The sequence below is a fragment of the Brassica napus genome, chromosome C9 (assembly GCF_020379485.1).
Source record: "Brassica napus cultivar Da-Ae chromosome C9, Da-Ae, whole genome shotgun sequence".
In the NCBI taxonomy this organism is placed as follows: Eukaryota; Viridiplantae; Streptophyta; class Magnoliopsida; order Brassicales; family Brassicaceae; genus Brassica; species Brassica napus.
This window is the reverse complement of record NC_063452.1, coordinates 48,413,773-48,435,970: the sequence shown is the minus strand read 5'-3', so window position 1 is coordinate 48,435,970 and position 22,198 is coordinate 48,413,773. Positions and strand designations below refer to the sequence as shown.

The 22,198-nt window shown below is 42.0% G+C and overlaps 2 protein-coding genes across 6 annotated transcripts; both read left to right on the top strand.

Annotated features, from left to right (window-relative positions):
• Window positions 1-1,175: 1,175 nt before the first annotated feature.
• LOC106401257 (2-methoxy-6-polyprenyl-1,4-benzoquinol methylase, mitochondrial) lies at window positions 1,176-4,043 on the top strand. Of its 5 annotated transcripts, XM_013841733.3 has the most exons (10): window positions 1,210-1,336; window positions 1,699-1,836; window positions 2,079-2,195; window positions 2,314-2,440; window positions 2,534-2,595; window positions 2,679-2,834; window positions 2,945-3,089; window positions 3,199-3,270; window positions 3,372-3,480; window positions 3,786-4,043. In XM_013841733.3, the coding sequence occupies exons 1-10, from the start codon at window positions 1,282-1,284 to the stop codon at window positions 3,885-3,887; spliced, it is 1,083 nt and encodes a 360-aa protein (XP_013697187.1). In that variant the 5' UTR covers window positions 1,210-1,281; the 3' UTR covers window positions 3,888-4,043. The 5 variants fall into 5 exon arrangements, with proteins under 5 accessions (XP_013697188.1, XP_013697187.1, XP_013697190.1 ...); XM_013841734.3 differs by lacking the exon at window positions 1,699-1,836 and having other exon boundaries at window positions 1,176-1,336; XM_013841736.3 differs by lacking the exon at window positions 1,210-1,336 and having other exon boundaries at window positions 1,371-1,809.
• A 90-nt stretch (window positions 4,044-4,133) lies between these two features.
• Window positions 4,134-4,980, top strand: LOC106401258 (60S acidic ribosomal protein P3-2-like). The gene is made up of 2 exons (XM_013841737.3): window positions 4,134-4,471; window positions 4,635-4,980. The coding sequence occupies exons 1-2, from the start codon at window positions 4,274-4,276 to the stop codon at window positions 4,800-4,802; spliced, it is 366 nt and encodes a 121-aa protein (XP_013697191.1). The 5' UTR covers window positions 4,134-4,273; the 3' UTR covers window positions 4,803-4,980.
• Window positions 4,981-22,198: the final 17,218 nt, after the last annotated feature.

Genomic DNA, 22,198 nt, shown 5'->3' with positions numbered 1-22,198 from the left:
ACAAAAATAGCACTTAATGTTTTATCAAAAATCACAAACTTAGGATTTAGAGTTAAAGGGTGGGGTTTAGGATTTAGGGTTTAGGGTTTATAGTTTAGGGTTTAAGGTTTAGATTTTAGGGTTTAGAGTTTAGGGTTTAGGGTTTATGGTTTAGGGCTTAGGGTTTAAAGTTTAGGGTTTAAGGTTTAGAGTTTAGGGTTTAGGGTTTAGAGTTTAGGGTTTAGGGTTTAGAGTTGAGAAATGAGGTTTTGGGGATAAGATTTCAAATTTGGAAAAATAAAAAAATTAAAATTTTCAAAGGATAAACTTAGAAATGTGCTATTTTGGTCATTTTAGTTTTTGAGTGCCATTTTTGTGATATAAACTTAGAAATGTGCTATTTTGGAGATTTGCCCTTTAATATATGTTTATAATTTAATTTATTGGCAAATCTCCAAAATAGCATCTTTCTAAGTTTATATCGCAAAAATAGCACTCAAAAACTAAAATGACCAAAATAGCATTTTATCTTTTGAAAATTTTAATTTTTTTATTTTTCAAAATTTGAAATCTTATCCCAAAACTTCATTTCTCAACTCTAAACCCTAAACCCTAAACTCTAAACCCTAAACCCTAAACCCTAAACCCTAAACCCTAAACCCTAAACTCTAAACCCTAAACCCTAAATTCTAAACTCTAAACTCTAAACCCTAAACCCTAAACTCTAAACTCTAAACCCTAAACCCTAAACTCTAAACTCTAAACCCTAAACCCTAAACTCTAAACTCTAAACCCTAAACCCTAAACCCTAAACCCTAAACCCTAAATTCTAAACTCCACCCTTTAACTCTAAACCCTAAATTTGTGACTTTTGATAAAACATTAAATGCTATTTTTGTGACTTTTGATCTTGAGTATTAGTTTGGGAACAAAAACTTGATTTAGTGCTATTTTTGTCTTTTTCTTTTAATTTATTTTTTATTTTATTATACATTTTCCAATAACTTTACACCAACGAAATTTAATCAATTCAAATATTCTCAATTGTATAAAAAAAATACATTAACAATATAGAAAATCGACGTGGAACAAAAAAAAACACATAAACATTTTACTTTTGGGAACGGAGGTAGTAGTAGATTAAGATATTTTCGTAGGAAGAAGTTAAAAAATAAATTAAATTGCAAAAGAGAAGTAGATGGCTCATAAAATATTAATCGTCAAACTTAAAGTTTAAACGCATAGGGACAGGTTATGGAAAACGAAAGCCTAAACAAGAATTAGAGAAATCAGAAAAGTTGAATGCATTTAACCTCTCGTGCGGATTCGTCACTTTCACTTGTCTCCTCGTCGCAAGGTCAGTTTCTCTCTCTCTCTCTCTCTCTCTCTCTCTTCTTCTCACTTTCCTCTTCTTCGTCCCCACCGCGAATCCAAACAATTCTGGAAAATCGCCGATCGATTTCCCCCATGACCGTAGAGCCTTGAGCGGCTGGATTTAATGCATTCACGCGGCGACGGCAACAAACAATGTTTTCCATTCCTTTGCCGCCTCACTCGATCTCGCTGCTACTTCCTCTCGAAATCAGCATAGATTCTACCAGTTATGATCGAATATATTCGAATTAGTGTTGCTCCTCCGTTGATCTTTTGGTTCATCTTCTACTATGAAATCCCAATAATCCTCTTTTTTTGTTTAATTGGCCGGTTGAGCGAATTAAGTTATATGGGCCGAGACCAAAACACAATGGGCCTATAACGAATTACAAGAAGCCCAATATTTATTCCAAAGTTTGATCCGGTACCGGCAACACAAGACTCGATCTCGGAGCTGTGAGTTTGTGATTTTTCTTAAACTAAGTAAGATTCCCATTGATATTACTCTTGATTCGTTCTCGAGTCTAGAACGTCCCCTCTCTTCGTCGAGCTAGATTTCAGATTAGGGTTTTGGTTTCTTCTCAGGTGTGTCGGTGAAGCATTTTTATGTTCTTGCTTCAGTTTCACAACTGATATTTTGCAAATTGTCTTCTCCTCTCTTTTAAGATTTGGTAGGTGAAGTTGTCTCTCTCTTCATCATAACTGTTGGATTTGATTTGTTGCAGGAACAAATTTTGCAGAAGCTATGGCACTTCGATCGATCAGCAGGAGGTTTGGGAGCAGAGTCTTGAGTTACCGTTCCTCCTCTGTTGCTTCCCTTCATTCTCACGCCACAAGTTTCGGTATAAAAATCTATCCTTTTATCTCTCTTGAACTGTCTGCTAAATGAGATGCTCTTTTGTATTTCAGATTATGATTTCTCTTTGGCTTTTACAGTCTGAGTTTAACCTTCCATTTCAGGGTTTCAACAAGTGAAGGAAGAAGAGAAAAGAAAGTTGGTTGGTAACGTTTTCTCCAATGTAGCTTCCAGTTACGATATCATGAATGATGTCATGAGCGGTGGCTTGCATAGGCTTTGGAAGGAAAGGTTACACACTCTGTGGTGATACTCTTTTTTATTACAAGTGTTATAACTTGCTCTTGTGTTAAAAAATTCAACGGTTTTGATGATTTCATTCAGACTCGTTGGGAAGCTGAGTCCATTTGCAGGGATGAAGCATCTTGATGTTGCCGGTGGAACGGGTTAGTCCGTACAATTCTTTTTTTTTTCCATCACTCTTGGAGTTCTATCGTTGAAAATGTTAGGGGTTGTTTTCAATATGCAGGTGATGTTGCGTTTAGGATCTTTGACGCTGTTAACAGTGTCAAACGAAGAGCATTGCGGAAAGTTGATGAGGATTCACTTGAAGAAACTCAGATATACGTATGTGATATTAATCCCAACATGTTAAACGTTGGGAAACAACGTGCTGCTGAGAGAGGTCAGACATCAGATTTTTGTTTCTGCATCAAGTCTTTGACCTTTTTGATTCCTTTATATTTTGCTTTGTGTGTGTGTGTGAGCTCAGGCTTCCTTTACTGTTTTGAATAGGGTTAGGAGATAACAAGTCACTCGTATGGGTCGAAGGAGATGCAGAGGCCTTGAGTTTCGATGACAATTCAATGGATGGATACACTATTGCATTTGGAATAAGGAATGTCACACACATCGAAAAGGCTCTCGCAGAGGCTTATAGGTAAACAAATATCTACACCTTCTTCGGTGCCCTTGGTCTTGATTTTAGTGTGTTGTTTCCTGTTTCAGTGGTTTTACATAAATCTTATAAAAGTCTTTCGCTCTGTCAGGGTACTAAAACGGGGCGGAAGATTCTTGTGCCTTGAGCTCAGCCATGTAGACATTCCGGTCTTCAAAGATGTGTAAGTTTTGATGATTATACAATGCTGTGGAAGCACGTCCCTAAGTCTTTTTCTTTATTGTTTGTTTCTCTGATAGTCCCACTTTGTTTCATGTGTTGCAGATACGATTTGTATTCATTCAAGGTCATTCCAAACTTAGGGGAACTAATAGCCGGTGACCGAGAATCTTACCAATACTTGGTTGAGAGTATTCGTCGGTTTCCTCCTCAGGTTCAAAATATTCAACTTTTTTATTACCTTTCTTGTGATTCTTGCGCTGGAAGATTTGGATAAAATGATGTAGCCATCATGATTTTTTTAATAGTGGGTTTCTTGAAAAACATTAGTAGCAAGTAGTAACATGCCATGACCAAATCTTTAGTTGAAAGGTTGTGCTAGGATCATGTAAGAAGATAGGCGTTACAATTTTGATAGCTAATAAGGTTATATGAGCACATCATATGTTGGTCGGGATATAAGACGTTTTAAGTTTAAAGCATGTATGTAATGGCTAAGATTCAATGAAATGAATGCAGGAGAAATTTGCAACGATGATAGCAGACGCAGGATTCGAGAAGGTGGAGTACGAGAACCTTGTTGGTGGCGTTGTCGCCATTCACTCTGCCATTAAGCTCTGATCTCTCTCTCTCTTTCTTTTTTACTTGTGCATTTTATCTGCCTTCCCAAACTGTAAAAGTTCAAACGTGAAAAATAAAGCTCTGTCCAAGAGTGAATTTGCTTCTTAATTGTTAAATTGTTCAAATTATTATTTATCAAATTTCATTACAAATAAACACACGTACAGTAATTTGAAAACAATCTCATATAAAATCATCACATGAAACTTCTGGCTTAAAAGTGTTTGTTACGTGAAGACCAATTAAAAAATATAGGCTTTTAATGGGCTTATCGGGCCCGTTAGGTTTCACTCACTCAGCGACGTGTTCATATATAAAAGGCAATAAGCACTTCCTTCCCGTCAGCTGAAAAATCTCGCCGCCGTTAAAGAAGAAAGGAGAAGAAGATGGGAGTATTCACATTCGTTTGCAAAAGCAAAGGCGGAGAATGGACCGCTAAGCAGCACGAGGGAGACCTCGAAGCCTCCGCTTCTTCCACCTACGATCTCCAGCGCAAGCTCGTTCAGACTGCTCTCTCCGCCGATTCCTCCGGTGGCGTTCAGTCTTCCTTCTCCCTCGTCTCCCCTACCTCCGCCGTCTTTCAGGTTTCTATGTTACTTACTCTCTCATAAGAAGATGAATCTAGATGTGTGCCCTGCTTCTTATTTGATTGTCTCGAATCTAAGACTTGCGATCGCTGTAATAGAATCTTCAGTTGAAGTGCTTATTGGATCGTTGAGTTAAATAATAGAAAATGAAATCGAGCAGGTGATCATCGGCGGTGGATCTGGAGGAGGATTTGCTGCCGGAGGTGGTGCAGCAGCTGGAGGAGGCGGTAGTGGAGGTGAATCCGCTGCGGCCGCAAAGGAGGAAGAGAAGAAGAAGGAAGAATCTGAAGAGGAGGAAGGCGACTTTGGATTTGATCTCTTTGGTTAAGTCAAGTGACAAAACATAAAACTCTTTCCAAGGTGGTGTTTAGTTTCTGTGGTTGTTGATCTCAGATTCTTTATTTTGGTTTTTCTTTTCGAAACGGTTTTGAGATTGAGCTCTATGATTTTGCAATGTCAGAAATATATGTTTGGTTTCTGGTTATTATGAAACTTATTTAGTCTAATTCTTAATAGTAATGCCAGAGAGATGTTAAATGATCATCCATACACGGCCTATTTGAAGATGGTTGGAAAATTAATTTTCTCAATATACGAGAGCCACTTGCTCGTTTCATATATATATCAAGAGGCTACCCAGTTAGTACATCAAGAAAAATAACCAAGAGGAACCAAAAAGAGCGAAACAAGACCCTCTACCAATTTTTTTTGTTCCACAGCTACAAATGTTTTACACACCCTGAAACATTAAACTACAAATGTTTTACACACCCTGAAACATTAAACCATATATAGTCGACAGTAATTGTAGCATCCCCGATCCTTGCTAAGGATCGTTGGGACGTGCAAGCCGGTCGAAAGACTCAAAGGCAAGTCTTCCATGGTCTGAACAAAGGGTTAAGTCCGAATAATGATCCGGACGTAGCCAAGAAAAGGAAAAAAAATGAAGAAAGGGAGCTGGACCGAGCTAAGCAAGAGTGTAAGAAGCTGGACGAGCTGGGCGAGCTGGAGAACTGGTCAAGCTGTAAGCTGGACGAGCTCACTTAAGCTAGATCAGCTCGATCAGCTAGAAGACTGAGCTCAACCAGCTGGACCAACTGTCGGGTAGCTCAACTCAGCTGGGAGGAGTGTTCGGCGGTTGGGCGAGTTAGACGAGTTCAGGGTGGTTACCAGTAGTTGGTCAGATCAGGTGCGGAGCTGGACTGCTCCGACCAAGTCTTACGCGTGTGGGAAACGTGCCAAGCAGTTGGAGTCGGTTTCTTGCCGAATGGGCGCATACAGATAACCGCCCAAGCGGTTGGAAAATGCACCATTTCGCCCTATAACCGTTCCTGGCCGAGTTTCTATAAATATGGGGCCTTGGGGTCGTTTTTGGACACATATTTTCTTAAGGAAAACACCAAAACTCGATCAGAAACAAAGGCATCCGAAAGAGAGAGGACTTACGCGATCCGAAGAGAAGACTTGATCGGAATCAAGTCCAGAAGGCGATTCGGCCGTGATTGCTGAAAGAACGATCCAAACATGGTGGATCTAAGGGAGAAAGCGAAGCAGACTGCGACTGGAACTCCGGAGCGCATGTCTAAGGTATGGACTGGATAAGCCATCGTCATGGCCTTCGGGTGGATCCGAACGGGGCTATGGCTGATCGGCCTAAACCGGTTCCGTCCTTCAAACCTTACTTGATCGTTTCTTCTTTCTTCTGTATGAACGATCGAGTGTCTTGGTCTTAGGACCGGGTAAGGGATCATGGCTTAGAGCCGGTCCGATCATGCGATCTAATGCTTAAGTGTTGGATCCGATAGATCACAGATCATGGCAGTTTGGCTTGATCGGGTTATAGCCGATCCGGATGGTTCAGTGAGTAAGACGGTTTGTTCTAGATCCGCAAGGTGAACTTGAACGATCTGGTTAAACGACTGGATAAGTCGGATTATACTAAGGGGATTTTCGGGTTGAACTTAGAAAGAACCGTTCATTGTTGCATGCTTAGAAACTGACTGATTAAGTTATCGAATAGATACTTATGTTTTGTTGGTTTGAGGACAAGATGGTGATCGTGGGAAGGACTTGGCTTAGCCGTGAAGACTCGAGGCCGCGAATGGATGGTGGTTGGGTAGACTGATTTAGGATCGAACATTGTAATAGCATATAATGCAAACTTAACAATTGTATCGAATCCTTTGTGATATAAATAAAGAAATCAGTTTATCTTTCAGCATATTGACTCTAATAAAACGCATATAGGCTCTATTTTATGAATCTCAGAATTGTCTGAATTTGACTTAAGATTAATCAGACCTTAAAAACTGACTGGTTGGCCTAGTCAAGCCATGGCCGAACCTGAGAAACCTCACTGGATTAAGTGTCCGGGTTAGGGCGCTTCAAGTTGGTATCAGACAGTGCTTGATTCTAGGATTAGTTGGGTTATGGGGAAACCACTCATCCGGCTCGGGTCTCACGGTAACGTTTTGCTTAGTCTAGGATGTATTATATGTTGCGGTGATTTCGCTAACATGTTTTATCCTCAGGCTGGAAAAATCAAATCATCAAGGACAAGGAAAGACAAGGGACCGGCTGAACCAAGTGCCGCAGCTTTGGATGGAGTCAATCCATTAAACACAACTCCGATCGGACCTGAGATTGAACAGAACGCTGGGGAAACAGAAAGGGTTCAGACCAACCTTGTTGATACCGGGACTCGGGTAGAGGATGACCCTCTTAACCGTAACCTGGAACAACATGACGAGGAAGTCGTTGAGTCCTCGAATGCGGGACGTCATTCGGCTCCGGCTGGTGGAGCGAGAGACGAACATGCCGGATGATACCACTCAAATTACCCTAAGGAGTGATTTATACTCCCTCAAATAAGAGGTCGATTTGTAGTACTTAGGGATCAAATTCACAGGGAGCTAGGGAACCTAAGGATTCTAATATGATTTGTTAAGCAAAGATGTTTTACGAGTTTTAAAAGTAAATTGCAGTTTTATATTGAACAAGTGTTTGTTCAATAGCATATTTTTGGGGTTTTGGTGCTTAAAAAGGAAATAGCTAGACTAAGGGTTTTTATTCAGGAAAGTTAGAATTATAATCCTATAGATGCCTAATGAGTTGCATGCATGATAATGTAAAGCTCAACTATTTGATCAACAAGTCTTTCGGCTCTTGCGGGCATTGACTTGTTGTCTATTAACTAGATCTATGATCTCAACTCTCGTTATATTAATATATAGAAAGTGTCGATCAATATTCCAATGGGCGTATGTATCGATCGATACACCTTTTGCACCGTCGATCGATTATTCAAGTGTGATATCGATCGACGCGCTCTAGTCAAGCTTTATGCGCAGGTTGAATGAATGCTTACTAAGCTCACTAAATCAGCTCTCGCCTTGCTCATATCAAGAGACATAGCTCTATTAGAATGTTTTCAGGATGAGAATTAAGCTATTGCTTTTATCAATCAATCCAAGGGCATGTTCTAGGTAGCTAATCTAAACACATGCATTAATGAACGATCCTAAAGATGATTATCACAACTCATCAATCTATAGTTGGAGCTAATCCCTCCTAAACTATTTAAACCCTAAAATCTAACAAGAGAACTACTCAGACATGGCTAAGCAATTCATAGCAGCAGTTAAGTATAAAAACTTCATAGAATAATAATATAGATATCAATGGAATTCCAATCACAAATTATAACTTTGGATCTTCTCTCCTATCTATCAATAAAACAATGAAACACAAAAAAAGCACGCTTTGCCTCTAACATGGTGGCAAAGCTTATATAATTAGGGTAAAACTTCTTCAGGGGCAATCTTGTAAAATAGTGAAATCTTGGGCTTCAAGTTGGCTGTGACCAAACGGGCTTCCTACGCGCTTCGCTGTCGATCGACACAATGTTTTGTTTATCGATCGATTCTAGCTCTCCAATATCGACCGATAGTCGATCTCGATGGTCATCTCGGGTGCTTGCTCCAAATATCTCCAAAATGCTCCAAAATCATCACTTATATCCAAAACATTCCTGATCTTATAAATATAATAAATAGACTCTATAATAATATAATTATTAGTAAAAACACCTATAAACTATGGATGAAAATGGGTGAAATCCATAGTTTATCAACTCCCGCAGACTTACCATTTTGTTTGTCCTCAAGTAAAACAAACAGGCAGTCTCTCTGAAAGAGATTTTAAAAACAGGAGGGATTCACATGATTTAAAACTTAGAATCATCACCTCTAAAATATTGCAATCCACATCTAAGAAGTCCTAATCACAAAAGTACATCATACCATATCCTAGCTTAGCAACCAAATTCATCTAGCCAACAACTTAGCATAATCTTGTCTTTCATTCCCCTCTACCAACCTCATTTCTTAACATAAAATAAAAGTGAAGGCTTTACCTTGGGATTATCGATCACATGATTCTAGGATTTTCAAACAAGTATCTGGACCTGCAGATAAACATTAGTTCATATCCTCTCTCTCTATTAATTTTCTCTCTTGGTCAAAGTCTGCTTATATGCAAGATCATTAACCAAGATTGGACAAGCTTCCATGAATCAAGCTTTAATGGTGCTTGCCACCAAGTCATGTTCACTTCTTTTTTACCTATATCCTAGGATTATTTGTGAAGCAAGCCTAAATGGTAGTAGCCACCAAGTCCTGTTCTAATCATTTACCTATGAAATTCTTATGAAGCAAGCCTTAATGGTTGTAGCCACCAAGTCATGTTCGAATTCCTTCCTAATAAATCTCTAATATAATAACAATTTTTTTTATATAATCTATATTTCGAAAATAGAGAGAGAAATGGTGATAAATCAATATACACAATGCTTTACCTTCCAGACTTGTTTGAAGATTCTGATCCATGTATACCAAGCCCCAAGACAAGCAGTTGTGTCATGTTTAGTGTTGGAAGTCAGCTTTGGTTCATTCAAAACAATCTTAGCAAGAGTGGATAGTTGACATGTTGATCCACTTTAGTATCTTTAGTATTATCTGCAATCAGTAAGTCTAGAATGGTGCTATAGAGTGGTTAGATATCTAGCAAAAATCTATATGTTCATAATCCCCTTCTTGACTCAATAATAACTAAATTTGAAAACATTTTTAATAAGAATAATAAGTAAATAAATATTAGTAAACCTCCCCCCAGACTTAAACGACACTGTCCCTAGTGTAAATTCAGTCGGAGTTATGGTTAAAAATAAATCATAAGGACTCAATGTAACAAGTAGGAACGATATACCAGACCAGAATAGATGTCGACCGATGTAAGGATGTTGATGTCGGTCGACGCAGGTAAGGTAATGTCGATCGATGTCGACTTGTTCGCGTCGGTCGATACAAATGGCAATCGTCTACTCGGATCTTCTTTTTGTTTTTTTTTATGACCTGCAATAATAAAAAACCAACATAAATAGTAAATTAATAAAAACTTAATAAATATTACCTAATAGTGGGTTGCCTCCCACTCAGCACTTTGTTATAGTCATTTAGCTTGACTTTGGAGGTGTTTTGGCTAGTAGTGTTGAGAAGTGGGACTTGTTGGAAAACAAGTATCCATCTCTTCTTTGCGCTTGCTGAACCATGTACCAGTGAAGTCTCTCATTGCTTCATCCCCTCTGCGCCATTTATCCTTCATTGCTGCAGTTGTGTTTTCAATCCTCTGCAATCTATCACCAAGACTCTCAAGGTTGGATTGATGTCTGGTAAGTGCGGCGTAAGTGTCAGCTGAGATCTCTTTTCCATGGTAAGGTGTGTTGGACATGTCGGATGTCGTATTTGGTACTAGCCGGCCTCGGTTTGTATCACTGTCGATCGATGTTGAATGGTTGGTGTCGATCGATTTGTTTTTGCGTTTGTCGATCGATATCGATGCTTCTGGTCGATGCGCAATGTAACTCTGAATCTCCACCAACTCCTCTTGTATAGCTTCGACCTTGGAGGTTAATGCACTTATGGTAAGATCCATTGGGAAATAGATGTCATCATATCTCCCATCAAGCCTTTCCTCTGTAGTTTCCAGAGCTCTATAGATCCCTTCTACCAACTGATCTACCTCTTCTCTGGTGTGGAAATCTGGTTGAGACTTCATTGTGTGTGGGTGTGGCGGATTGGTGTCGATCGATGCGGCCAAGCGGTTGTCGATCAATGCGTAATGGTGTCTGTCGATCGATGGTGATTGTCTGCTGTCGATTGATTGGGGTTGTCTTCTGTCGATCGATGGAGGTCGAGCAACGTCTGTCGCGTTCTGAATTCTGGCTATGTCTTGCTTCATCTCCTCAATGCAAGTGGTTAGCCAACTTATACTATCATTCAAAGGATAGTAGACAACATCAAGCTTCATTTGGAAGGCTTCTTTGTTCTTCTCATGTTCACCACAGACTCCATAGAATATCTCATTGATCTTGTCCTTGGTGTAGATCTCTGGTACCAACTTCGTCTGTGTGAATGAGCTAGCATGTTCAGGAAGACATATGTAGGCTGGTTCATCTCTTGAAGTTCTTTCCAAAAGTCTTCTGATATCCTTGGTGTGAACATGAATGGTGTGTCCATCTAGATCTCTGGAAAATTCTCGATCATCTCTGTAGACTCCATACTCATATTTCTCTTCCCAGTAGAATTTCCTGTTACCATAAAGGTCATAAGCTCTTTTGCTGAATTATGGCTGTCTCGCGACCGTTTGGGCGTCTATGTTGATCGATTGATGGGTTGTATGGCGAGATCGTTGTTTGAAGCTGTTTTCTATGCCACCAGCTGTGTCATAGAACTCCTTTATAGTCTTCTGTTCTCGGTTGCTGCGTTGATGCATGAACAGATTGTCTGCTCCATTGACTGTTTGAAGGATATCTGCGATATCTTCTCGAGATACGTGTAGTGTGCAGCCATCTATGGCCTTTCCGTAGCCATTAGGGTCCCTGATAATACCAAATTCGTCTGGAGTTAGATACTGGTTATCTAATTTATCTTTTTCGCTTACAGTGGTTTTCGGTATCGGATGGTTGTCGATCGACGTGGTATTGTTGGTGTCGATCGATTATTGAGGAAGCTTATCGATCGATTTCTGGTGATAAGTGTCGATCGATCGAGTTCTTTCCCAAGCAGCATCTGCTTGAATCTGATATGTATCATCGCGCTTTTGCATGTTGAGCATTTCCTCGTCTGTGAAACTATCGTGTAGTTTATCTGCTCCTGGTGTGTAGGTTACTATTTCTACTGCAAAGCTCTCGTGGTGGTGTTCATCTGGCCAACTACCAATTGAGTGGTCTCCATCTCGCACACGGTTGAAATCAGTGTCGACCGATTTGTAGTAGGCAGTGTCGGTCGATGCTCGCTTTCGGCATCGTTGTTGAGGTTGAGTGTCGATCGATGGCAAGCTTGTCATGTCGAACGATGGTGCATTCCTTTTCCAAGAGGAATGATGTAAGAGTTTATCTTCCTCATCAAGGATGGCTCTGTACTCAATGGTTTTTTCCTCCTTGAAGTCTTCATTATACTCTTCTGTATGCATATTTTTTCCGCATATATTTGATCACTTGCCGTTGGCTCTCGCAGAGATCCGGGACCTCTGGGAAATTAGAGTTTTCCTAGTTTCCTAATTTAAACAGAAATCGACAGTGCGAATTTTGGTTCCCACAGTTTGGCCCTAGAAGGAGAAGAGGTACGGATTACTCTAACTCATAGCCGCAAAACGCTTGATCAAAACAATGTCTGGAAATACGAAAGAGAAAATTGCAGTTCGTAACAACGCTGGTAAGAAAACTCCAGCCGCCACTGGGCCTATGGCCAACGCCTATGAAAACGCCACAGTTCTTGAGAAAATCGAAAACCTTGCTGCGACTTTTCGCCACAGAAAGTGCAATGAAATGAGCTCGCGATTTCTCTTTTTAAACATAAAGGGAAACGATAAATCTTATCAAACCCCGTAAGTTTGGCTCATTACCGAACAAAAGAAATCTCAATGCGTACGGGTTTTATCAAAACACGTTTTCCGAAAACATTTCGGAAGGGTAAAACATGTTCTCCCAAAAACCGCAGAAAACCCCTAGGTTAAGCGTGGAAAAAGGAAGCGCAACAAATCGATTACACAACTCGGTCGCTACGTAGCGACCGAGCAAGCACACGGCTCGGTTGTTACGTAGCGACCAAGCTCAAGCCAAGCTCGGTCGCTACGTAGCGACCGGGCATGCACACAGCTCGGTCGCTACGTAGCGACCGGGCACGCACATAGCTCGGTCGCTACGTAGCGACCGAGCTCAAGCCAACTGTCCACTCGCTACGTAGCGACCTGTCAGGCCTAAAAAGGTCCTCCTTTGCGTTCTCTTTTGAATCCTCATCGTAACGCTTTTCGTTTCGTCTCAATCGGCGTTTCCGTTGAGATTTTACGACGAAAACAAGTAGGACTCTTCTTGGCTTGCTTTCACTCGCTACGTAGCGACCTGTCAGACCTCCAGCTCGCTACATAGCGACCTGTCAGGCCTCAAAAAGCTCCTCCTTTGTGTTCTCTTTTGAATTCCGATCGAAACGCTTTTCATTTCGTCTCAATCGGAGTTTTCGTTGACATTTTACGACGAAAATAAGTTAGACTCGTCTAAACTCCTTCGCTTGCTCCTACTGACCCTTACCTCCATCTTTGTGTTCTCCTTCAAATCTCGATCGAAACGTCTCTTGTTTCGTCTCGATTGGAGTTACCATTGAAACTTTACGATTAAAAAAAAAAAAACCCGCAAAGACTAGTTTTCTCGCGTGGATTCAGATTAATCGTATAATACGGCAACGGTTAACTTAGCACCTTAGCCGCCTCAACTATACGATTACGTTGAACCTTTTTATTGACTTCGTATCAATCAAGTTCGGAAGATAAATGTCAAGTTTCAAAGGATAAACACCAATATCGAAAAAGGCGAACATACACAAGAAGAGGAAGGGGAAATGAGCAGGCAAAACTGAGAAGAGACAAAACTTATTCGATAGAACTAAGGTATTTGCGACTTGAAATTTTTGAAATCAGACTTGGAGTTTTCGTAGGAAATTACTAAGAAATAAAAAAGACTTTGAGACTGCCATAGAAGTTTAGGGAACGTAAAACCTAGGTGGATAGTCTAGCGAACTAAGTCTTACGTGATTTTTCCTGTCTCGATATATTGTCCCATAACTGTTCGTCCAGATCTTGCAAACCGATCTAAACTCTCCGAAAATCGAGAAACGATCGCCACGCATATCAAGCTCGCTTCCTAAGGAGAGAAAAAGCTAGAGACATGAACTTCTTCTTAAAACCGATTCGTTTCTGGCAATTCTCTCGGAACCGACATATTCCAAGTCTTCAACTTGGAAACAACCAAATCACAGTCCAAGCGTCGTCTTCAAACCGACTCGGACTGTCGATCATTCTATTCAAATAATGCGATGTCTCGTCAAGATCAAGAAAACACTTTCAACAAGAAAACGCTTTCGACAAAGCAAACTCTCGAAGAAATATGCGGAAAAATATTCATACAATGCGATGTCTCGTCAAGATCATCCTAAAAGCAAACGACAATCTGAGATTCGTCTAAACGCTAGGAACTGATCCAAACCATGTTGGAAAAATTCTCAAAGACTATACAGCATCTATCATCGCAATCATTCGTTTAGAAAACCTCTGCCAAACTTCAGAATGAAAGTCGATGATTTGCTGAAGTCATAACTATCTTTTCCGATTTGATAAAACGAGTTTCGTATAAGAATCATTATACGAGAAATCTTCAGGCATCAAAGCATCACTCTCATTTTCCGTTGAACCAACTGACTCACGGAAAAACATCAAAAACATTTGCGACAAAGCAAAATCAAGAACAAAAGTAACAGAAAATACGACAAAGAGAACACGTCCTCCCCGCTCGTCGACTAAGTCTATCGCTGTTTAACTGATTCATTCAAGAAACCTGCAAAAACGTTTCGCGACTAGATCTCATTGAAATAACCTTTGGTAAAACTCCATGAGTGACTCAGAGAAATTTTCACCGAAGAACAAAAACAAAAGCGAAAACGTTTCTCAAAAATCTGCGGAAACATCGTTATTTTGACATCTCCATATGTCGCGTCAATTTAATAAATTCGTAAAAACCGGTCGCCTGTTATTTACGCAAAAAATCCTTCGTATAATCAGATCATGTCATACGAAGTAACTTTCGAAAGTAAACGTAACAGGTTTTACGAAAAAGTACTTTTCTTATAGCAAAAAACCAAGCTGTATGATCCGACATTGAATGACCAATATAAACTTTACTTCCTCGCACCACGATCTGAAAGGTCTCATTCTTTTGCCCCGCGACTCACTGGCATCCGCTCTCATTCCTCTTGGTCCAGTCCGAGCAGGAAATCACCCCGCAACTGACTCCGCACGGGCTCTGTATCGAGCTTCTTAGGCTTTATCTCCCCCGAAAACAAAAGAAACAACTTCCATACGAATAAAGGAAACATTATACGAAACTTTCATCGTATAAATTAACCCTAAAGTGGAAAAACGTTTTCTACCACCGTGGGCATACTCGGCCTATCAATCTCGATAAACGCCATTCGTCACTCGCCCAATTACGCCTTTCCTTTGAAGCCGAACTAGGTTACAGCATCCTTATTAAGGACGATTCTAACCGACTTGACCTTATTGACAGCACGAAAGTGTCACGGTCTAATCCTTTGGCAATAACGTCCTTGGCTATAAAGCTGAGCACAACCTTCATGCAAAGCCAAAATAATTGAGCGACCACCGCTCCAATAACTTGACGACTAAACGGTAATCCAAAATTTGTCTTGAAACGCCAAGTAACGATTACACAAACAATTATCGTACCACCCAAAAACGGGAATCATACGGTAAATTCGTCATAACAAAACTCTGTCCTAACAACCAAACAGTTAACGGAAAGGTTCCACTTGTCAAAAATCGACCAATTTCCATATACTACGATTCACTTTAAGCCCGCTGTGTTTTACTCGTAAAACGCGGCATGTAAGGAAAACTCGTAACAGAGCTCCTATAGCTATACAGAACATCCTCAAATAGACACGAAAGAAGTCTCGGAAGGCCAACACCACACAAAGCACAGTATAGGAGGATGCCTCTTTCCGGGGACAAATTTACGCGACCCCTTGGTCCTAACTCCTCGATCGCAAATCAAATCCAAACAGGACCAACAATTCTGACTGCGAACATCCGTAGTCAACCCAGAATGTTTCCAAAACTCAGGGCTAAGACTAATCCCTTGCAACATCGCGAAACATCTTCAAGCCCGCGAACATTTCAAGCACGAAACACGGCATACGAAAGAATAACAAATCTTCAGCATCGCGAGACATCGCAGACGCCTGATGATTTGTTCTTCGACAAAATATCCTTCCTCGCTAAAAACACTTTCTTGGAAGACCAGACAGTCATACGCACTAACATTTTCTAAAAACATATCCTTTGCAAAGACTCGAAACAGTAATTTTAACCATTAGGTTTGTTGCTGATCACAACAAACTCTTAACATCCTAAACAGACTTAGCCATCTCGTAGAGATGACTCTCGTACATCCGACACAAGGATAATAGCGCTATAAAAGAAACCCAAAATTTTTGGTCAGCACTTGCAGGAGGCTTAAAAATTGTCCTTGGAGAGATGCTCGGTTCCAACCATACAAGTCGTATAAGCCGAGAACCTATCGCGGACTTTAATCGGTATGGAATCAGGATGAAACTGAAACGGGATACGTAAGTCGAATTAGTCATCACACCCTCTAAAACCAGGAGTAAACCTAGGTCTTGCCCTAAACCTAGCGCACTGGTCTCTAACATCTCTAGGCATAGTATCAAAAACCCTAATACGAGATCCCAAAATTTGTCTCTTTGCCAATATTCGAGCGTCTTCAGAAATTCCGCAAGTTTACACACTGCGGAAAACTCTCGAAACAGATCACAGATATAGCAATTTACACATAGTTAGATTACGAGATGACAACTCGTAGTCTTCCTTCTACACCCATATAAAATGCCATCGGCAGCAACACGCCTGATAACCTCTACATAAAAACCAGACCGTAAAGGTCTCACTGGAAAACTAGCCATACAAACCTTAACTCCAAGACGAACTACGAAAGGCTTTATCCCTTCAACAAGGGTACGTAGGCAGCCGTCATAAGGCGCAGCCCCAATCTTATCGCATTCTACTTTTAAAAGTGCGAGAAAAACAATTACCACGAAAACACTTACCGCGGACCTTTTCGACCATAAATTCCGCCTAACTCACCTAACTTGCCTAACTTGCCAAGCCACTCGCTAGAACCTCACGCTAGAAGCTCATGGTTCTAACAAGCTGGGGGGCTAACTGTTGGAGTCAAAATCGGTCACGACGGAATCAATGTCTGAAAGTCCATAAAAATCGGCATGAACATTTTTACGAAAATAAATCTTCGGAAAAGTTTTATTCTTACGAAGAGCCCTGCGGAAGAAACACGAGACATCGGAGAAAATCCCAAAAAAGGTTGCACGGTCGCTACGTAACGACCGAGCGTCCATCCTGCGAGGTCGCTACGTAGCGACCGAGCGTTCATCCCGCTCTGTCGCTACGTAGCGAACGAGCGTGCGTTCCGTTCGGTCGCTACGTAGCGACCGAGCTCTTCCGAAACGTCGATACGACACGAATCCATGCATTCTCGTCTACCCTTCGATGCTGTCTCCCGAGGACCGTAGCGAACCCATTTCATGTTTTCCGCCATTCGAAGTCATCAATCAAACTTTACGATAAAAACCACGGAAAGTTCTTTTTTATCGAAAGAATTCGTAATAAACGCTTCAAGTCGAAAGACGGCCTAAAGGGACCAAAGGCATGACTCGAAGCCCACCTTACGATTTATTAACCAGCAGCCCGTAAACCGTGGGATGGTTTACGCTTGGTTCGCAAGGAAAGATAAATGTCAAGTTTCCGCAGATAAATACGAAATTTTAAAGATAATTACGAAGATCGGGAAAATGGAATATCTCCATTTTTAGGCTATGACGGCTTAAGGGCAGAAGGGGGAAAGCGCAAACCGACCTAGGAGCGAGTATATAAGGAGTCCTAGACGAGAGGCATGAAAAACAACTTTTTAGACTCAGAACTCTCGGCACTTAGAAACTCAGAGGCATTATTCTCGACATGCTCTGTTTCCATGACTGGCACCCGATTACCAGACGAACGTGCACAAGCAGTTCGATCTCTTGGTTCACTCTTGAACTACGTACGGCCTGATCCTCGAATGGGGTACGTAGGCAGCCTTTCATAAGGTTCAGTCTGAAATCAATCAAAAACCTTTTATGTATTTTCTTCGTCTTTTGTTATCGAGCTGTGAGTCAACTAGGTTTGAGCTTTTAGGCCGCTAGAACTAGGTAACTCGCTGACAGCCTTTGCGGCCAAAGCTTTTATGATCTCTTGTAACGATCGCAACGCTCTCACGCGGACTCGAAATAAGATCTATTGTTTTCTCTAAACTCGTTTGTTATCTTTTCATGATTTCCGCATATATTTGGTCACTTGCCATTGGCTCTCGCAGAGATCCGGACCTCTGGGAAATTAGGGTTTTCCTAGTTTCCTAATTTAAACGGAAATCGACAGTGTGAATTTCGGTTCCCACATAAGTCTCTCTCTCTTTCGGAGCCTTTGTTTCTGATCAAGTTTATGTGTTTTCCTTAAGAAACTCTGTGTCCAAAAACGACCCCAAGGCCCCATATTTATAGAAACTCGGCTAGGAACGGTTATAGGGCGAAAGGGTGCATTTTCCAACCGCTTGGGCGGTTATCTGTACGCGTCCCTTCGGTAAGAAACCGACTCCAACTGCTTGGCACGTTTCCCACATGCGTAAGGCTTGGTCAGAGCAGTCCAGATCCGCACCTGATCCGACTAACTACTGGTAACCACCCCGAACTCGTCCAACTGGCCCAACCGCCGAACATTCCTCCCAACTGAGTTGAGCTACCCGACAGTTGGTCCAGCTGGTTGAGCTCAGTCTTCTAGTTTATCGAGCTGTTCTAGCTTAAGTGAGCTCGTCCAGTTTACAGCTTCACCAGTTCTCCAGCTCGCCCAGCTCGTCCTGCTTGTTACACTCTTGCTTAGCTCGGTCCAGCTCTCTTTCTTCATTTTTCTCCCTTTTCTTGGCCATGTCTGGATAATTTCTCAGACTTAACCCTTTGTTCAGACCATGGAACGCTTACCTTTGAGTCGTTCGACCGGCTTGCACGTCCCCTCGTCCCATGGCCTGTCCCAACGATCCTTAGCAAGAATCGGGGATGCTACAAGTCTTCCCCACTTGATAAGGATTCGTCCCCGAATCCAAACCAAGTACTGCTTCTTCCTCGAATTGTTTGAACCACTCAGGTAAGTCAGCCTTCATCTTTGCTTGTGTTTCCCAAGTTGATTCTTCTTTCCCTTTGCAATCCCAAACAACTTTTATCAATGGGATCACTTTCTTCCTGGTTGCTTTTTCCATCCTATCAACAATCCGAACTGGATTTGTCTCCAAGGTTAGATTCCTGCCTAACTCCGATGGCAGTTCCGACACTATCACGTCTTGATCCGTAAGACACTTTCAGAGTTGGGAAACATGGAACACATTGTGAAATGCATCCATTTCGGTCGGCAAGTTTAACTTGTATGCCATCGGACCAACCTGTTCAATAATCTTAAACAGACCCAAGTACCTCAGATCTAGCTTTCCTCTTCTAGACACTCGGGCTCGGCCCTTGAAGGTTATCATCTTCAGACAGACCAGATCGTCCACTGCGAACTCAAGATTCTTCTGGTGCTTGTCCGCATAGCTTTTCTGTCTATCTTGGGCCTCCTTCATCTTATCCTTTAGGAACTTAATCTTCTCAGTTGTTTCTTCCACTATCTCCGGTTCAATTATGTTGCGCTCCCCCACTTGGGTCCAGCATAATGGGGTTCGGCATGGCCGCCCATATAACGCTTCATATGGCGACATCCCGATGCTCCTATGGAAGCTGTTGTTGTAAGCAAACTCTACGAAAGGTAGATTCCTCTCCCACGAATTGCTCCAATCAAGAGCACACGCCCGCAGCAGATCTTCCAACGTTCTGATGGTCCTTTCGGATTGTCCATCAGTTTGCGGGTGATAGGCCGTGCTCATACTAACTTCGTTCCCAAAGCCTTTTGGAGAGCTTTCCAGAAGTGTGAAGTGAATCGAGGATCCCTATCCGAGACGATACTAACCGGTACTCCATGTAACCGGATTATTTCATCGATGTACTTCCAGACTATTTCTCCAACACCATCTGTCTTCTTTATGGGAATGAAGTGTGCCGACTTGGTCAGTCGGTCCACGACTACCCCGACCGCATCCTTCTTGTTCTTGGTTGTTGGAAGACCAGTCACAAAGTCCATTGTGATATGATCCCACTTGTACTCCGGAATGGGCAAGTTCTGCAGCAATCCACTCGAAAATTGGTGCTCAGCTTTGACGAGTTGGCAAGTGGGACACTTCTCTACCCACTTGGCCACATCCCGCTTCAAGCCCACCCAATGATAGTACCTCTTGATATCACGGTACATCTTTGTCTGGCCGGGATGAACTGCGAACTTGGACGAGTGAGCTTGTCTCAGTATCTCGTCCTTAAGTTCCCCATCATTCGGTACACTGACCCGACCATTGACAAGGATCGTACCATTGGTTGATGTTTGGTACACGGTCTTGTCATTCCGAGCAACTTTGTTCAATTTCTCGTCCTTGCCATGAGAAATCTGGATCCTTGTGAGCAGGTCTGCTTGATCTGCTAAACTCCGACCCAATGGTTCCTGATCCGTAGACAATACGTTGAGATTTAAGGCCTGGATCATTCCTTCAAGCTCTTCAGACTCCTTCTCGGCTGACACATCGGCCCTTCTCCTGCTTAATGCATCTGCGACCAAGTTAGTCTTGCCCGGATGATAAGAAATATCAAGATCATAGTCGGCCACAAATTCCATCCATCGCCTTTGCCTTACGTTTAGATCATAGACGGACGCTATGTAGCGACCGAGCTTGGCTCGAGCTAGGTCGCTACGTAGCGACCGTGCGACCTTTTTCGGGCTTTTCTCCGATGTCTCGTGTTTCTTCCGCAGGGCTCTTCGTAAGAATAAATATTTTCTGAAGATTTATTTTCGTAAAAATGTTCATGCCGATTTTTACGAACTTTCAGACATTGATTCCGTCGTGACCGATTTTAACCCCAACAACTTACGCGATCTGAAGAGAAGACTTGATCGGAATCAAGTCCAGAAGGCTATCCGACCGTGATTGATGGAAGAACGATCCAAACATGGTAGATCTAAGGGAGAAAGCAAAGTAGACTGCGCCTGGAACTCCGGAGCGCACGTCTAAGGTATGGACTGGATAAGCCATTGTCATGGCCTTCGGGTGGATCCGAACGGGGCTATGGCAGATCGGCATAAACCGGTTTCGTCCTTCAAACCTTACTTGATCGTTTCTTCTTTCTTCTGTATGAGCGATCGAGTGTCTTGGTCTTAGGACCGGGTAAGGGATCATGGCTTAGAGCCGGTCCGATCATGCGATCTGATGCTTAAGTGTTGGATCCGATAGATCACAGATCATGGCCATTTGGCTTGATCAGGTTATAGCCTATCCGGATGGTTCAGTGAGTAAGACGGTTTGTTCTAGATCCGCAAACTGAACTTGAACGATCTGGTTAAACGACTGGATAAGTCGGATTATACTAAGGGGATTTTCGGGTTGAACTTAGAAAGAACTGTTCATTCTTGCATGCTTAGAAACTGACTGATTAAGTTATCGGATAGATACTTATGTTTTGTTGGTTTCATGACAAGATAGTGATCGTGGGAAGGACTTGGCTTAGCCGTGAAGATTCGAGGCCGCGGATGGATGGGTGGTTGGGTAGACTGATTTAGGATCGAACATTGTAATAGCCTATAGTGCAAACTTAACAATTGTATCGAATCCTTTGTGATATAAATAAAGAAATCAGTTTATCTTTCAGCATATTGACTCTAATAAAACGCATATAGACTCTATCTTATGAATCTCAGAATTGTCCGAATTTGACTTTAGAATAATCAGACCTTAAAAACTGACTGGTCGGCCTAGTCAAGCCATGGCCGAACCTGAGGAACCTCACTGGATCAAGTGTCCGGGTTAGGGCGCTTCAAGTATCAGCACCACTGGATTCGAGGACTAATCCATCACAAGTGGGGGAGACTTGTAGTGTCCCCGATCCTGGGTAGGATCGTCCGAACAGACCACCAGTCATGTCACATTACCTAAAGACAAGTGTATCATGGTCCATTAGCATGGTTAAGGGCGTCAGATAGCTGAGACTTAACCAAGACAAGGCGGAGACAAGCTCAAAGGATCTGGGCGAGTGTTACGGTAGCTGGACGATGCAATGGTGAAGCTCAGTCAGCTCGTGGAAGCTCGGAGGTAACTCACCTAGTGTAAGTCAGCATGGATCAAGGGAAAACTAAGTCTAGGTCTGGAAATAGACCAAGGGACTTAGAAGGATTGAATAAGATGAAGAAAGCAAGCTGGACGAAGTGTCTAGCAGCTAGGCCATGCAAGAAAGAAGCTCAACCAGCTAGACGAAGCTCGGTAGGAGCTCAAGTAGAGTGTGTCAGCTCCCTGAGCTGGATGGACTATCTCACTCAGCTGGGTCAGCTGGGGATCAGCTCAGCTCATCTGGA

What these genes read in the sequence shown, in the direction of transcription:
- LOC106401257 (XM_013841733.3), top strand. Translation starts at nt 1,282, where the DNA reads ATGCATTTAACCTCTCGTGCGGATTCGTCACTTTCACTTGTCTCCTCG. An exon ending in CATAGGCTTTGGAAGGAAAG is followed by an intron (nt 2,441 to 2,533) that starts GTTACACACTCT and finishes GATTTCATTCAG; the next exon opens with ACTCGTTGGGAAGCTGAGTC. An exon ending in TGATGTTGCCGGTGGAACGG is followed by an intron (nt 2,596 to 2,678) that starts GTTAGTCCGTAC and finishes TTCAATATGCAG; the next exon opens with GTGATGTTGCGTTTAGGATC.
- LOC106401258 (XM_013841737.3), top strand. Translation starts at nt 4,274, where the DNA reads ATGGGAGTATTCACATTCGTTTGCAAAAGCAAAGGCGGAGAATGGACC. An exon ending in CTACCTCCGCCGTCTTTCAG is followed by an intron (nt 4,472 to 4,634) that starts GTTTCTATGTTA and finishes GAAATCGAGCAG; the next exon opens with GTGATCATCGGCGGTGGATC.